Raw genomic sequence first — 14,331 nt, forward strand, 5'->3', positions numbered from 1 at the left:
TCAAGGTTCCAGGACTTTGGGTAGAATTGCTAGGAACCAGGCCCTCTTTCCCCTCAATGGTAAGCTGAAATGGTATCAGCCAGAGCTGTGGTGTCCATTTTGCATTACAAAGGAGGAGACTTCACACCCAGAGAAGGACAGACTCACAGGTAAAGAGGCAAGGTCTTGGTAATATTAAGCCCTGGATCTGGCTGTGCTTTCCAGCCACGAGGTCCCATTACAACCACCACTCATTTAAGCCAATTAGATTGGCTATCTGCAAATGACAAGGTACTGATGAATACAGTCAGGCCAGGGCAGGGTCGTCCTTAGAAGGGGCAGGAGCTGGGCCCGAAAAGAATGCACGCATGGTTGCTTCCATGTCCTAGCTGTTATAAATAGTGCTGATCCAGCGGGGTGGTCTGGGGGCAGGTGAGGGAGGCTCAAGAGGAGGTGATATAAGCATAATTATGGCTGATTTGCATTGCTGTATGACAGAAACCATCACATTGTAAAGCAATTTTCTCCCAATTAAAAAACAATTTAAAAAAAGAATGCACAAAGAAGAATCAGAAAACTGGGTTCAATCCTTTATTTCTCTCCTACCAGCAATATGAAAGTGAAAGTGTTAGTCCCTCAGTGGTCTCTGACTCTTTGCCACCCCATGGACTGTAGCCCACCAGGCTTCTCTGTCCATGGGATTCTCCAGGCAAGAATACTGGAATGAGTTGCCATTTCCAACCAGGGGATCTCCCCAACCCAGGGATCAAACCCGCATCTCCTGCATTGCAGGCCGATTCTTAACCATCTAAGTCACAAGGGAAGCCCAGCAATGAGACCCTGGGTAAAACACTGAGCCTCTCCAGGCCTCACTTGACTTGTCAGTCAAATGATAACAGCTACCTTGCAGGGCAGTTGTAGAATTCGTGATCAAGTATGTAAAGTCCCCTTGATACAGTTGATGCTCAATAAATATTGATTGAATGAGTGAATGAATCCAAATGGTGTTTTCTACCAAACAAATTAACACAAAATCTTTCAGGGAAATATGGGGGGTAGATAGCTGACTCACAGAATTTATACTCTGTCAAAATGCTTCATAATGACTAAGTTTATACCAATGACAAAATAGAAATCTCTTATTTTTTCTGATATTCATTTTCTAATTTATACAAAGAAAGAAAGCACACTGACTGAGAACTTTCTAGAGTAGGGATTTTATGAAACATCCCACTGAATCCTTACCACAACCCAGAATGTATACTGTGCTGGATTTCTAGGATAAGAAAATTCAGTTCAGAAGATAATAATTAGTTCCAGTTCATGCAGTGAACAGGCAGCCAAGCCAAGGTTGGATCTAAGGCTGATTGTAACACTCCTGATCTTGCTGTAACTGCCTCTGGTCAACAGTCTTTAAACATAAACTATGGCAGCAACTACACCATCAGTTAGTAGCTAGACTACTATATAGAGAAAGGATAAACAACAAAGTCCTACGATATAGCCACAGTCAACAGCCAGACAGAGGAGCCGGTCAGATTGCCACGAGTGTGCATGCCTGCTGTCGCCTGCCAACGGCTATGAAATAACAAGGCTGATTGCCACGGCCACTCGGGCGGGCTCCCAGGCCCACGGGAACACCAAGACAGTGACAACCTGTCTTGGAACCTTCACCCACTCCTGCCAAAGCTTAAAATACGAAATGATACCTCTCTAGGGACAAGCTGCTTGCCAAATTCTTCCTGCTCGCACACCATTTCTGAGAACTGCAAGATGCAAATGACTTGAATAATGAACTAGTCTGTTGTCGTGGTTGTTAATAATTTATCTTTGAACATACTAGCAAAATCGGAGGCAAAAGAGGTGCTTACGTGGCCTTGGAATCTTTGGTAAAGAAGACACACTCCCGTTTCTTAAAATTTGCTTCAATGAAATTCACCAGGTCCTTTGGAGAGAGAACATGGGAACAATATATCACTAATTTGCTCTTAACCCCCGCTGCTCTTCATGAATGAACTAAACCTACTTCAAAGGGTTTAAGGATTCACTGCAGATCGGTGGCACCCAGTATCCCGTCACACCTTTAGAGCATACAGAGCTTGTAAAAAAGAGGCATACGTTTAAGTTTTTATAACTAAATATAAATTTTTCTAACAGTTACTTGGCATTATCTTGTAACAAATGTCACACATGCAAAGTATGTTTTTTCAACTCTAAAGCAACCAGGGGAAAATAAGGATCTGTTGGTAGAGTATCGTAAATAATGTACTACTGCAGATTCCCATTCCTCTAATGCTTGCTTTTCCAAAGACGATAACGTGTAGATGCTCTTTCCGAACTTTCATTTGTCCCCCCACAGGCAGGTGATCAGGCATATTCAGGACCTAATTCTGACACATGATGGAAAACTTCCCTTTAGGTGACAGAAGCAAACCAATTGGCAAAGGTTGAAAACTACTTTGAAAATATGTATACTCCCCAGAGTGGGAGAAGATATTTGCAACATGTATTGATCACCACAGGCTTGGTCAATAGAATATATAAAGGATGATGAGACACCAAGAATAAGACAGACAACGTCATAAGAGAACGGAAGGAGACGTGAACAGGCATTAAATAAAAGAGGATATACAACCATAAATGTGTGAGAAGGTGCTCGGCCTCCTCGGGAATGAGGCAAAGGTGAAGGGAAACCATAATGATGTCCCACGACACTCGCACCAGGCTGGAAAAATTAAGAAAGCATTGACACCAAAGGCCTGGGAAGGGCAAGGCAGGGGCCTCAGACCCACTGTGGGCGGTGAGCGAATTGCCACAACTCTTGGAAACTGGTCACCGCTGTCCCCTCGAAATAGTCCCTTTGTCCTGGGAATGCCCTGCACGCTCAGATGCCTGGCACAGGGCTGTCAGCTTTAGGGGACTATCTTGCCCCGTGGAGGTGCAGTTGGCAGCCCAAACCCACTTCCATCAGGTCACGAGGCACCCACAGTTCTCAGACAGTGTCCTGTGGGTTTTCCTCCTGTCTTTGCACCAAAGCCAAGCCTGACTCCTCATCCCCCACAGCGAGGCCACCACAAAAAGGGAGGGGACAGTCCCTGTCCTGGGAAAAGGCCCACCATGCCTTCAGCAGTCTCCTCCAGCCATCTGGCGCCCACCACTGTACATTCTGAGACATCAGAGAATAGGAACCACATGCCCCCTTTACCTGGCCCTTTAAATGATATTTCGCCATAAATCCTGTGTCTTAACCCCAATTCCCATTAGGGAGAGGTGTTCACCTTCACCCAGCAGCCTCAATCCAGAGAACCTTCTCCAGGGACCACCTCACACATCCAGGAAGGTTCAGAATGGCCCTGCTCCTAAAGGCAAAATCAGAAACTCAAATGTTCATCCCCCTTAAGCTGGACAAAGGAGCGCGAGAGAAAGCCCAGCCCAGCAGGATTGAATCAACAGCCACGACACATGGTCACTCGGAGAACCACGAACACAGGACGCTAGCAAGAAACCGAACCCACAGAGGAGCTGATGGTGGGGCTCCACAAATGTCAAAACGGACGAAACGGAACCATCCACTGTTTACACACGTATATTCAAACCATAACTTATGAATAAAAGCAAGGAATGGGGAACACAAAACTCAGGAGAGCGTGGAGGGCTTTGACATGCGGTGAAAAGTGCTGGTGATGGGTGCAAGAGTGTTAGTTGTATTGTTTTTCCTTAGGCTGGGAATTTAGGTTTGTAGGTTCTTTTCTACCAATATTAATAATAAAAATGTAGAAAGCAAAAATAAATCTTATATCCTCTGAATGAATAAGTTTTGAAGCCCTGTGATGGCCTTTCCTCTTCATAATTTTTTCTAGCGCTTCACTAGTTTTAAGTCTACTTCACACAGATAAAGAAAACTCCACAGTATATATAAGCTTATACGTATAAGCTTTTGAAATTGATGCTGGTGATGGAGAAAGGGTGGGGACGAAAACTATCTTGTTGCTAATAGTTCCGTCTGAAAAATGTACTTTGCAGAGGTATATGTTCTCAGGGATAAAGAGGACCCTCAGAACTGGGATGTACCTGTGTGGTCTCAGAAATCCTACCCCATGACAGCTGGCATCTCTGAGCAGAGTGGGAAATCCATCCAGAAATTCCGGGGGAGCCCAGAGGAGCAAAACAGGAAAGAGTCAGTCTCTGACTGCCAACAGCACCCATGCCTGCCTCCACGTGGGATCCGGAAAGACCTTTTCTGCCCTCCCAGGGGTCTCACACTGCTGGAGGCCAGAGGAGAGGGCACTGGAGAAGCCACAGGGTCCTTGCCCATGGTGTAATTCTCACAGGGCCAGGGTGACCGCAGCAGTTACAAAAACCTAAGTGGGCATGGGGTGGTGGGAATGGCAAGAGCCTGGGTGCCCAGAGAACCTCACCCTGCAGATCAAAATACTGGCATGGGGACTTTTCCTGGTGGTCCAGTGGTTAAGACTCTGAGCATCCACTGCAAAGAGCACAGGTTCAATCCCTGGGGGAGCGAAATAAGATCTCGCATGTCCAGGGCTAGGCCAAAATAAATAAATAAATAGCTTAAAAAAAAAAATACTGACATGCCCAGCACCCCAGAAGCCCCAGCCCAGTCCCTCCTCCTCCTTCCCTTTTCCAGAGTCAGCCGCCACCCGACTTTCATCACTCTGGCTGAGGGGGACCTTGGTATCAGACTGGAATGTTGTCTTTATTTCCTGACACGTGAGAGTGTTCTCTAGGACCTGAGAGTGAGTGGAAAGCCTGCAGGCATCACTGGAGCTGCAGGTGGGACTGGATGGGAGGGGCGTGCAGAGAGGAGCCTTCTGCCCCTCCCCACCCCGAGTCCTAAGCAGCAACTCAGTGTGCAGGGACACAGAATGGCAAGAGGTGAGACGGGCACCAAAGAGAAGGGTCAGAAGCTACAGCCAGGACAAATGCAGATGCAGAATGAGCCACCAGCCACGGAATTAAATAAAAGGACTTCAAAACTCACTTCTAAGGTGAACCCACAGGGCTGGAAGCAAGAACACCAAGCATTAAGTAGTAAAAACCAAATATTCATACTATGGTGTTTCACTATTGTGTGTAAAATAGATACCATATGTAAAATGGCCAGTGGGAATTTGCTGCACGACTCAGGGAGCTCAAACAGGTGCTCTGTGACAACCTAGAGGGGTGGGATGGGGTGGGAGGCGGGAGGGAGGTTCCAGAGCCAGGGGACATATGTATACCTATGGTTGAATCATGTTGCTGTATGGCAGAAACCAACACAATATTGTAAAGCAATTATCCTCCAATTAAAAATAAATATTTTTTAAAGTGCAGTATTTAAAATGTTATATAAGTCAGTTAATAGGTGCACTCTTGAATGGATAAACAAGGTCCTATTGTAGAGTACAGAGAACTATATGCAATATCTTGTAATAAACCATAATGAAAAATATGAAAAGGTGCATATATGTGTTTGTGTGTGTGTGTTAACTGAATCACTGTGCTGTCAACTACACTTCAATAAAATCTACTTTGGCCTTTTTAAAAGGCTAAAACAAATGCATTCTTTAACAACATAAGGTTACAGTTACAAACTTTAAAACAGAAATGCTTGACAAACAACACAGAAAAGAAAACATCTCTTCGTTCGACAAAAGTAATCCACAGACAAGAGTGAGATGATACATGAACTTTTTAAAGAAGGAGTACAGGTCCCCAAAGAACCTTAACTGTGTGTTGCAGGGGACGCGGTTAACTCACGCTCTCGGCGTAGGACACGTCGGTGCTCCGGGACGCGCTGGAGTACAGGGTCCGGGTGCTGTCCGGGGTGCCGTTCCTTCTGTTCCTCATGCTGAACCGTGCACCCTTGAAGGACATCTCTTCTCCTGTGGACAAAGTGGAGCGGGGAAGATGGGGTCACCAACGTGGACAGGCTTCACTGAAGGCTTCACCGCAGTGCCCTCCCTGAGCCCCTCCCGTCTCGCCGTCTGCTGCCCCCACAGCCCCATCCCTACCCGCCCCCACCCCGGCCCCCCTAACGGGGTAGTTGTCCCCCCGCCTCTGCTCTCCTCGCTTCATCTCTCCTCCAGGACCCAGCCTGAGTTCAGTCCCTCCGTATGTTTTCCCTGGCCCTTCCCTTGTGGGCAGGGCCCCTCTGGGTGCGCCCTCTTGTCTGGGGGGTGGGATCCAGCATCCCTGACCACCACATAAGAGGGGAAAGGATGGCTCCTTTCAAGCTGATGGCCCTGGAGAGAGCTGTAACCAGCGGCTTGCAGCAAGAAGACCAGCTGACAGGTAGGAGGACTCCTGCCCTGATCCAGTCACAGGAAGGGGGAGGAGGACTTTGATCGACAGGGCAGTAGGGTCTGAGGACCAGTGAGCTCTGGGTCACCCCAACACTTGGAGCCAGCACATGAGTCCCAGGGGCCCCTGACAATTTCCTCCCAGGCTCCAGGAGCAGGCCTTGAGCCGGGGGTATCATAGAAGCCTTGGTTGCCATGAAGATGTCCCCGGATACCCCTGCTCTTCTGGGAATCCGAGTCTCCCATCCCAGCTGCAGGAGCAACCTGTCCCTCTTGTCTCCCAAACATTATCTCAGACCTGTATCCACCAACAGCTACACCACATCCCTGGGCGGTCGAGCAGACACAACAAACATGGGGTTCCTAGAACAAAGGCATCATCCTTCTCCTACACTCCCCTCTGCCCCGCCCCTGGCCTTCTGTCTGCTCCTGGGACCAAGCTCCCCCAGTTTCCCATGACCTCTCCCCCCACCACCCTCACCTCTGTCATCACCACATCCAAGGGGTAGTCCCACCCCTTCGTCCCTCTCTGGCTCTTCCAGTGGCCCACAGCAGCCCCCCAGACCCAGGTACCTCAGCCTGACCTCACTCGCCTCCCTCTCCTTCTGGGCCAGGCTCCTCACTGGGCCCTGACTTAGCCGTGTGAGTCCCATGGTGTGTCTGCAGCCCTCTTCCCCAACTCCCCCCACACCCAGCTGGTTATTTCCTGCTCACCCTCCCGATCTTATGCACCATCTCTTCAGGGAGGTACCAATGATGCCCAGGCTGGCACAGGTGCCCAGTGGCCTATTCTGGAAGCACCGTCTACTCTCCACCAAGATATGAGTACCCTGATATGTTTCATGATCTGTTCGGCCCCCTGTCTGTCTACTTAAGGCTAAAACCAGATCTATCTGTTCAGCAAGGAGATCAAACCAGTCAACCCTAAAGGAGATCAACCATGAATATTCATTGGAAGGACTGATGCTGAAGCTGAAGCTCCAATACTTTGACCCCTGGATGCTAAGATCCCACTCATTGGAAAAGACCTTGATGCTGGGAAAGATTGAAGGCAGGAGGAGAAGGGGCCAACAGAGGATGAGATGGTTAAGCAGCGTCACTGACTCAATGAACATGAATTTGGGCAAACTCCAGGAGATACTGGAGGACAGAGGAGTCTGGCATGCTGCAGTCCATCGGGTCGCAAAGAGTTGTACATGACTGAGCGACTGAACACCAACTGTATTCCCAGAGCCTGGCACAGAGCCCAAAGCAGAAAGTATTAATACCAAGATTGATGGAATACATACGCGATTATATGACACTCTCCCTCACCCCCAAAATCCTCCTTTAGTTTGCAAATTACTTCCACCTTGCCTTCCGCACCCCCTGCGCGTGGAAAGGCTGAGACCCACGGCTCAGCCACTCGGCTCCTGACTTCTCAGCCCGGCTCCTCCTCCCAAATCCCCAGTCCCAGCCTCAAAACCCTCCCAGGCCACAGAGATTGGACGCCTCTTTAAAGCCCGCTGAGAACCCTCAGGCCAGGCTGTTTAAAACAACAAGCGCTTCTTTTACTTCTCTCTCTAGGCGTTTCACAGAGAGACTCGGAGTATTAATTGGTACTTTACATACATTATTGTAAAACCACAAATCAATCCTGCCAGGGATTTACTGCGATTCCCATACAGCAGCAAATGGCTTCTAAGTAGGGCACTGACGGTCAGCAAGTGATTTCATTTGCTCGCAATGAAAAAACTGCTTATTTCATTGCAGCAGAAAAGGTCTATTTTTGCTTTATAATCACAGTTCAAATAAGAAATGGGAAGGCTGTGTAAAAAGGGCAGGAAGCAGTCCTGTTCTGACATTTCAGGGGCCTTTATTCCATGTTAGCTTCTAATTGGTTTTCTGAGGTCAGCTGATATTCTAGTTGACTAATTATGGGTCTGGACCACCTTCACACTGCCTCACAGGTGAGATATTCCAGGTACAGCGTTTATCCATCTCCTAAACACAGTTGGGAGTTAAGGCTTGGGTGTGAAAGGGATATTAGGAGAGGGGACATGGGGTCAAGGACCAAGGGCTTCTAGGGAGGTCTGAAGAGGAGAGGAGAGGGCCTACAGGGGCCCCCAGGATCCTTGAAAGGGGGCGAACTGGAAAAGCAGAATGAAAACCGCGAGGAGGAGAAAGTGAAAGTCACACCAGGGAGAAACCCGTTAATGCATCAAATACTAAGGAAAAGTCATAAAGTCATACCACTAGGTCGAACAATACAAAACCCTGTAGAAAAATGGGTAAACGAATCCAAAGCCATCAAACAAGGAAACTCAAGTCACTAATACACACAGACGTATGCTCTGCCTTCCTAGTAATACAAACAATAAACCTTCAGTGACAGTGAAGCGTCCAGGGGAGACGGTCTCAGATGATGCGTGTGATGCTGAAAAGAGCTGAGTGCAAACTCTCTCTTATGGTTGGGGGTCCGGGGGAGGTAAAAATCATTTTCCAGTTTGCAAACCAGTGTGGCAACAATGTAGCAAAAGTTCAAATATTATCCTTGGGGCTTTGGAGAATTCTAGATAAAAGAAGTCATCAGAAAGACGTTAAAGGGTATACTTAGATATTTATTTCATAGAAAAAATTAGAAATGACCTTAAGTTCCAACAATAGGAGAACATTACATGCAGAAGGAGTAAGAAGATGGTGCCATGAATGAGGTGTATTTTAATGACACAGAAAAATTAATAAGATTTATTGTGGGCAGAAGAAAAGCAGGAAGTAAGAAATTCCAGTGGTCAGGAGCTCTGACCTTAGAGAGACAGTCAGCTTGGGTTCAACCACTCACCCTGTGACCTTTAGTGGGTCTTCCACCCTCTCGGCTTCCTTATAAAGGTGAAGGCAGGAGGAGAAGGGGATGACAGAGGATGAGAAGGTTGGATGGCATCACCAATTCAAAGGACATGAGTCTGAGCAAACTCTGGGAGATACTGAAGGACAGGGAAGCCTGGCATGCTGCAGTCCATGGGGTCGCAGACTCCGACACCACTGAGTGACTAAACAGTAACAACAGAGGAGCCAACACACGATGCACCTTCAGGAAGGGCAGCTGTCGAAGAAGGGGGCGTACAGTCATGACGCACAACGTGTGTAAGGCTGCTGCTGCTGCTGCTAAGTCGCTTCAGTCGTGTCCGACTCTGTGCGACCCCAGAGACGGCGGCCCACCAGGCTCCCCCGTCCCTGGGATTCTCCAGGCAAGAACAATGGAGTGGGTTGCCATTTCCTTCTCCAATGCATGAAAGTGAAAAGTGAAAGTGAAGTCGTTCAGTCATGTCCGACTCTTCACGACCCCATGGTCTGCAGCCCACCAGGCTCCTCCGTCCATGGGATTTTCCAGGCAGGAGTACTGGAGTGGGGTGCCATGTATAAGGCACATGGAAGCAAATGCACCAAGATGGTAACCACTGCTATATGTGTGGGTGGGACTGAGTGACTTTAATTGTATCCTTTTGCTTTTTATATTTGGGAAAATTAAATGTATTCCTTACGTAATCCTGAAAAGACACTTAATAAACAGGAAACATTTCTAGAGACTAGGTAAGGCAAAGATAACCATTGACCTTAGTGATAACGTTTCAGTAAGTGAGGGTGAGAGGCTGAGGACCATAGGACAGACCTCGCCATCCACAAGAGCGCATGGGTGGGGTTAGCCACAGGGGAGGGGAGGATCCCAGGCTGACTTGTTAACTCCCAAGGGGTGGGATCATGTTTAAATCTTGGGGGATGGAAACTAGCAGAGACAGAGAAACAGTTATGACAATATAGAGCACAGAGTAGGACTTTGTGGGGTAGTTGGGAGCAGTAAGACTATCGGCATGGAACTGATCAACTGAGGGTAAATGATAAATCAAAAATAAAAGGAAAACAGAGTCGAGAATAACATAGTAAATGCTGATGACAATTTGGGGGATCTTTTTTTTCCCCCTCGCATCATATTCTTTGAAATTATTCCTGGACATGACACTGACTTCCTACGGCCCCAGGTCCTTGGTCTCAACTGGACTGTCTGACACGTACTCCAGAGAAGAAATGCCAAGTCTGCCCCAGACGGGAGGCTGGCTGGGGACACTGCACGCATATGAAACTGCACCTGTGAAACTCTAGAGCAGTCGTTTAAAAAGCCAAGTTTAGAGTGGTGGTCTCAAAGGTGGAGCTTAGGGCTTCCCGGTTGTGGGGGCTCAAGGACCCCTCCCCACACCTGTGGGGAGAGTGCCGCTCCTTCAGATTTGCATCTTCAGGGTCCTAACAGGCTCCCTCTGGGGAAGGGTTTGTGCTGCCCAAAAGCATCTGCACACATCTGCTCTGGAGCTTGGCTGCACACACACTCCCGGTCACCCAACCCCATGGGCAGCCAGGAGACGTCTGCGGCTTCCGTCTCTTGGAATGGAGAAGAAAGAACTACTTTACTTGAGGAGAAGTGAGTTTGTAAATGGTTTGCCAAGCTCCAGAAGTTAAAGGTGATGGGCTGGTTCCCCAAAACCCGAACACTTAGGGGTCAGAGTTTCACATATGTCTTGGAATACATGACCAGGTACCTCCCAAACTGTAACACGACACAGAGGCACACGACATAAGCATGATATGTAACTCTTATGCTCTTAAAGCCTAAACAAAGTTCTCTCTTGGATATTGCTTTCTCTGGGTCAGAAGTGAGGTGTTTGGGACTTCAGAAATGAGGTGTGGTGGTCCAGTGGTAATTCGCCTGCTAATGGAGAGGACACGGGCTCCACCCCTGGTTCCGAGGAGCAACTAAGCCCGTGCGCCACAACTACTGAGCCTGTGTGCCACAAGTACTGCAGCCCGTGTGCTCAGCAACAGGAGAAGCCGCTGCAGTAAGCCCACCCACCGCAAGGAAGTCTAGCTCCGCTCACAGCAGTAAGGCCTGCCTGCAGCAGTGAAGACCCAGAGCAACCAAAAGTAAAAGTAAATCAGTTGTTTTTTTAATGAGATATTTGGTATCCACATGAAAGAGACATTCCACCCACTTGGAGGGCAGTGGAGTATAATGTTGTCAAGCATGAGTTTCAGGCCTAGGGCCATCTTTTTGCTTTATCTGAGTGTAGTTCTCTAAATTAATGAAATTCTCACTGAGAAGAAGGAAAATGGAGTCAGGAAAGTGATAGCACCAGATGTGGACTGACCCCACCCGGGGACCTCCCCAAGTAAGAACCCACCAGTAAGATGACACCGAACATGCTCCGTAATGTGGGCATGATGTCCAATAAGGTGGATTTCATGTATTCACACACACAGTTTATTATTCTACTTCTTAAAAGACTGTAGGGTTGGCCAATGCATCAGGAAGGCACTAGCTTCATAACACAGGCCAGGACTTCAAAAGTGAAAGTGTGAAAGTGAAAGTCCAAATTGAATGCGACTCTTTGTGACCCCATGGACTACACGGTCCATGGGATTCTCCAGGCCAGAATACTGGAGTGGGTAGCCTTTCCCTTCTCCAGGGGCTCCTCCCAACCCAGGAATTGAACTGGGGTCTCCTGCATTGCAGGCGGATTCTTTACCAAAAATTCAGGCAAAAAAATGAAAGATGTACTTTTCTTCAATAATGAAACACATAATGTCAAGAGGAATTCAAATAAACACACCAAGCATGCATGCTCAGCTGTTTCCAACTCTTAGTGACTTCATGGACTCCATGAGCCCACTAGGCTCCTCTGTCCATGGGATTTCCCTGGCAAGAATACTGGAAAGGGTTGCCATTCCCTTCTCCAGGGGATCTTCCCAACCCAGGGATCGAACTCACATCTCCTGCATTGCGGGAGATTCTTTACCACTGAGCCACCAGGAAGCCCAGGTGTTGATTCCTGTAGGATCACCCTCACCAGCTTCAATGTGAAGTCTCTGAAGAAGGTATGTGCTGACCTGCAGAGGCATGAAGGAAAAGAATCTCAAAGTGAAAGGCCCTGTTTGGATGCCTCCCAAGACTTGGAGAATAACGACGAGGACAACTCCTTGTCATCATGGTTCTAAGACTTGGGATTGATTCCAGATGAGGATCCACAAGCGACTCATGGACCCACACCGTCCTTCTGCGATTGTCAAGCAGATCCCTTCTATCAAGACTGAGCCAGAAGTCAAGGTGGAAGCTGCCATTGCCAATGTCTAAATCAACCTTTTTAATAAATTGATAATCAGTTGTTTAAAAAAAGAAAAGAAGAAAAAGTTCCACACAGCAGATGTAGCAAAAGTCAATAGGATAAATCTTCTTCCCTGGAGTAGGGAAAGAACTGAAAGTGAAGTTGCTCAGTCGTGTCCAACTCTTTGCTACCCCATGGACTGTAGCCTACCAGGCTCCTCCATCCATGGAGTTTTCCAGGCAAGAATAGTGGAGTGGGTTGCCAACTAAGTCTTCAATATTTAAAAAAAAAAAAAAGTCTCATGCCAGGTGAAATTAATAGGCTTAAAGGTACCCAGTGAAATTTCTTAAGGATAAAAAGATAAAGCCATACAAGCAGCTAAAACAGAAAATTTCTTGGTATGTATGGATGTTAGGAATGGTTTGTGTTCTTTGTCCTTTCACATACATTTTAATGTCTAAATTTGAAATTTTATTAAGGATGTCTTGATTTTTTACTTTTAAAAATGTTCAAGACAATGAATTTTCTTGAATTAAAGGTTACAGTAGCTTTAAAAATGACCCAGATACATGTGGAGAAGGAAATGGCAACCCACTCCAGTGTTCTTGCCTGGAGAATCCCAGGGGCGGGGGAGCCTGGTGGGCTGCTGTCTCTGGGGTCGCACAGAGTCGGACACGACTGAAGTGACTTAGCAGCAGCAGCAGCAGCAGCAGCAGATACATGTACAAACTAAATCTCAGATGTTCTTGGAAACTTTACAGGCATAAGACTCTGATTGAACTTCACAATGTAAGGACTGTTAAGTGAAAATTGCCCAGTGAGAGGAAAGCCCTACATCTAAAAAAAGACATTGTGAACAACCCTTAAAGGTTTTAAAACCTTAAAGATTTAAAACCTACCCAGAAATCCACCTCAGTATCTGAAATTTCCCTCTGTGTCTTCCTCTAATTAAGTTTGTTATTGGTTATAGCATTCAAGATAACAAAAAGCATTGCATATAAGGCGAAAGATTGCGATGTAGGAATTGCATCCTCAGCCAATACAAATGTGAATGCAGCAGAAAGCACCCTCAGGAATTGGAGGAGGAGGTCAGAAGGCACCCACACAACTTTCAGCCGTTCAAAAAAAGGGTTTTGAAGGGAGTGATGAGTTTAAAGAATAAATGGAGAAGATATTGGAATTTTTTTTTTGCACTTTAATTTTTTTGTATTCTATCTGGGTGCACAAATATTTGAAGAGACTTACTAAGATATTATTGAAAACAAAGGAACCAGAGAGAAAGAGGTGAGCAGAGATTAAAATGAAAGAGAAACTAGTAAGGCGAAGGGCTCCTGCAGAGCATGGAAAGCCTGCTTGTAGTGCATGGCTACAAACTGCAACCTAATTGCAAGAGACATTGTCACCCTGCTTATTTAACTTCTATGCAGAGTACATCATGAGAAACGCTGGGCTGGAGGAAGCACAAGCTGGAGTCAAAACTGCCGGGAGAAATATCAATACCCTCAGATACGCAGATGACACCACCCTTATGGCAGAAAGTGAAGAACCAAAGAGCCTCTTGATGAAAGTGAAAGAGGAGAGTGAAAAAGTTGGCTTAAAGCTCAACATTCAGAAAACTAAGATCATGGCATCTGGTCCCATAGCTTCATGGCAAACAGGTGGGGAAACAGTGGAAAAAGTGGCTGACTTTATTTTTCTGGGCTCCAAAATCACCGCAGATGGTGATTGCAGCCATGAAATTAAAAGATGCTTACTCCTTGGAAGGAAAGTTATGACCAACCTAGACGGCATATTAAAAAGCAGAGACATTATTTTGCCAACAACGGTCAGTCTAGTCAAGGCTATGGTTTTTCCAGTGGTCATTTATGGATGTGAGAGTTGGACTATAAAGAAAGCTGAGTGCTGAAGAATTGATGCTTTTG

The 14,331-nt window shown here is 46.9% G+C and overlaps 1 protein-coding gene across 2 annotated transcripts in view; it reads right to left on the reverse strand.

The window, feature by feature from the left end:
* Positions 1-5,871, reverse strand: part of TRPM8 (transient receptor potential cation channel subfamily M member 8) — a 92,246-nt gene extending 86,375 nt beyond the window's left edge. Inside the window, exons 1-2 of one of the 2 annotated variants that reach the window (XM_086377006.1) lie at positions 5,740-5,871; positions 1,851-1,924 (exon numbers count right to left, since the gene is read on the reverse strand). In XM_086377006.1, the coding sequence (XP_086233132.1) occupies positions 1,851-1,924; positions 5,740-5,856 (191 nt within the window). In that variant the 5' untranslated portion in view covers positions 5,857-5,871. Of the gene's footprint in view, positions 1-1,850; positions 1,925-5,739 lie in introns of those variants that run through there. The other variant, XM_086376956.1, reaches the window with a different exon arrangement.
* Between the last annotated feature and the right edge of the window lie 8,460 nt (positions 5,872-14,331).

The sequence above is a fragment of the Bos grunniens genome, chromosome 3, assembly GCF_055505025.1.
Source record: "Bos grunniens cultivar Pamir isolate PY7600 chromosome 3, Bosgru_T2T1.0, whole genome shotgun sequence".
Lineage (NCBI taxonomy): Eukaryota > Metazoa > Chordata > Mammalia > Artiodactyla > Bovidae > Bos > Bos grunniens.